Source organism: Colobus angolensis, unplaced genomic scaffold, assembly GCF_000951035.1.
Source record: "Colobus angolensis palliatus isolate OR3802 unplaced genomic scaffold, Cang.pa_1.0 Scaffold269, whole genome shotgun sequence".
Taxonomy (NCBI): domain Eukaryota; kingdom Metazoa; phylum Chordata; class Mammalia; order Primates; family Cercopithecidae; genus Colobus; species Colobus angolensis.
The window spans coordinates 2,222,494-2,225,494 of NW_012115921.1; the positions used below are offsets into that span (position 1 = coordinate 2,222,494).

A 3,001-nucleotide genomic window follows, 5' to 3' on the forward strand; every position below is an offset into this window, starting at 1 on the left:
AAAAAAAAAAAAAAAAAAGAGAGAGATACAATAATAAATCTAGACATAGTTCCTGCCCTCAGGAGCTTACTCCCTAAAGGGGAGCTAAGAACCTAAAAAACTTTTTTCGTATTGTAGAATTATAAAGTATAAATAATGTGCTGTTGGAATCTGGAAGAGACAAGAGAACTCCTATTCAGGAAGACTTAATGGATGAGACGGTATTTGAGGTGGGCCTTTAAAGAGACATCAGGTTTAGATATGCAGAAATAAAAGGTATGGCAGAAACTGTTGGCTGATTATCCAAATACTGTTCCTTCTTTTCCTTGCCAGCAGAACCTGATTTTGTTTTTGTGTCCACCATTCCCTGAAATTACTCAGGAGTCAATCCTGGTTAGTCTAATCTAAACCAATCAGGCTAACCATATTCCCTCTGTCAGTGTAGGTATATGAAGGGGATATGACCCAATACTGACCAGTAAGTTCAGAAGTGACATCTGCTGGGTCTTTGATTTAACCAATCCTGCAGTTAGTCTATGGAGCTAGGATTTCTCCATAAGTGAGAAAATAAGTATTGTTTTTGTTTAAACTGGTTTAACAGGAATTTTCCGTGACTTCCTAATGGAAGGAATGGACATCCTAGTTGAGAAAACACAATAAGCAGAAGCAATGAACTGGAAAAGAAAAGTAACAATGATACAGTCTGAAGTTAGTTAAGCCTGGTAAGAATGCAGAGCAAAAGAAGGTAATTGTGACTAATGCAGAAAAGGTAGTTTGGAGTCATATCGTAGGAGTTGGGACTGTTTGGTGGGCAAGAAGGAATTACTGAGGAATTTTAAGCAAGGCAGTAATCTGATGAAAGTTGTGCTTTAGAAAGGTTAATCTCACAGCAGCATAAATTAGAATTTGGAGAAGAGTCTGGAAGTATAGAGATTCATACAAAATCTGTGGTAATCTGGATCAGAAGAGAGAGATCAGTCTGCTTGAGAGCATGAAATCTGTCTTATTTATCATATATTCCTAGTGCCTCTCACACCTGTGCTCAAATGTTTATTTGAATAAACTGGAAGCGAAACATAGTATGGGTAAAACTGTCAATCTACTGAGGAAATAAGGCATATTATTTGAGTAACCTCCAGGGTCCGTGACTCAAAGGAAAAATCTCCTAACCTAAGGAGTCTTTATGGGTTGATCAGGAATGAACTTCAGAACACTCATGAATGCCCAATTTATGGTTTATATGCATATGGATGATTTTGTTCTTTGTTTTAGAGCCAGGACGGGGACAGGAGGTGGCCTAATAAAATTCATGCCTTCATTTAATCAAAAGGTCTGTGGCCTCAAAAAGGTTAAGAACTTTCTATCTGAATCCACTCAGTGGTGGTTGAGGCTTTCTAATACTCAATGACAGCTGGCAAAAAATCTATCCCATAATTAAAAATTACTAAAAAACAAAAATCCCTTTCAATGGACCTTTTTTCTTTTTAATGAATGAATGTATTCTCAAAAGAAAAGATCTTGAGGTAACATTAATTTTTAAGGTATCATCCTAGAGCTAAATAGGATGTCACCTTAGCACTCCATAGCCAGCTAAAAATCCAAAAACAGAGACAAAAGATTAGTATGATGTAATGGTTAGAGATATTGAGGCAAAAAAGAATTTGATTATAAAAACCCCTGCTGTATAGCAACTAGACAACTCTAACATTCAAACAGCTAGCTAGAAGGCAATAACAGTATCAAAACTATGTTTTACAAAACCGCTGAGTTATTAAAATTTATATGCATTATATTATCTTACATTATTAAATATGGTTCTAGCCACCAAAATAGCTTAAGCTCAGAGGTAGAAGTCTCCATCAGTCTTACCTTGGTACAGACCACCCGTACAACCACTTTCCAAAAAGCAGAGGAATCAGACCCAGGTTGTACCTCAAAGAGAAGATGTTTTTCCTGGCCAGAAGCCACTTTAGCAGTTCTAAAAAGACACAAGAACATGTTAATTTTATGAAAAATAATATATTAATAAAATAATACAGCCACGAAACTAGATTCAAGAAACACTTTGAGAGAAGGAAATACAAAGAAACACAAAAAGACAAATAATAATGATTATAATAACTGGATTCTTAAAACAGGGATAGAGAATATTTTGAACATAAACATGCAACTTAATTTCTAAGGTTTTTAAAGTCAACAGCTTGGTGAGATGATATTTATAAACCTCTCTTTGTCACATCTATATCTCAATGGTCTTTAGATTTCTAACAAAGACATTTAGGAAGAACAAGTCTGAGAAATCAGGGAATTAAAAAAAAAGGTTGGCAAGGGCAGTGGCTCAAGTCTATAATCCCAGCACTTTGGGAGGCCAAGGCAGATGGATCACAAGGTCAGGAGTTCGAGTCCAGCCTGACCAACATAGTGAAACCCCATCTCTACTAAAAATACAAAAAGTAGCCTGGTGCACACCTGTAACCCCAGCTACTCAGGAGGCTGAGGCAGGAGAATTGCTTGAACCCAGGAGGCAGAGGTTATAGTGAGCCAAGAACACGCCACTGCACTCCAGCCTGGGCGACAGAGTGAGACTCCGTCTCAAAAGAAAAAAAAAGGTTAGCTAGTGTCATTTATCAAAATTTTTTGACTGTTGCCTCGGATGTATATAAAGAATGAAAAATATCTTGCTCTTGGATCAATCCTTGGTTAAACAATGATATTAACAAACCTCTTGAAAATTTTTGTTCAGATAATTTGGGACTGGATCAAGCAAAACAAATGATTTGAGACACTTTTTATATAGCTCTACCATCCTCCCCTAATTTAGAGAGCCACAGGATTTTAACATAAAAATATATCACTTTGAGAAGATAATTCAATATCACGCTATCAACGTTAATTTAAATTAGTTCAAAGACATGCTTAAGTATTGCAGTTGAGAACAAAGATACAACATACCAGAATCTCTGGGACACATTTAAAGCAGTGTGTAGAGGGAAATTTATAGCACTAAATGCCCACAAGAGAA

General features: G+C 36.3%; 1 protein-coding gene across 4 annotated transcripts in view; it reads right to left on the reverse strand.

Moving 5' to 3' along the window:
• RNF141 (ring finger protein 141) overlaps positions 1-3,001 on the reverse strand; it is a 34,018-nt gene that overhangs the window by 17,938 nt on the left and 13,079 nt on the right. For all 4 annotated transcript variants that reach the window (XM_011947637.1, XM_011947638.1, XM_011947633.1 and 1 more), the window contains one exon: positions 1,849-1,957. In XM_011947637.1, coding sequence (XP_011803027.1) covers positions 1,849-1,957 — 109 coding nt within the window. The remainder of the gene's footprint in view (positions 1-1,848; positions 1,958-3,001) is intronic.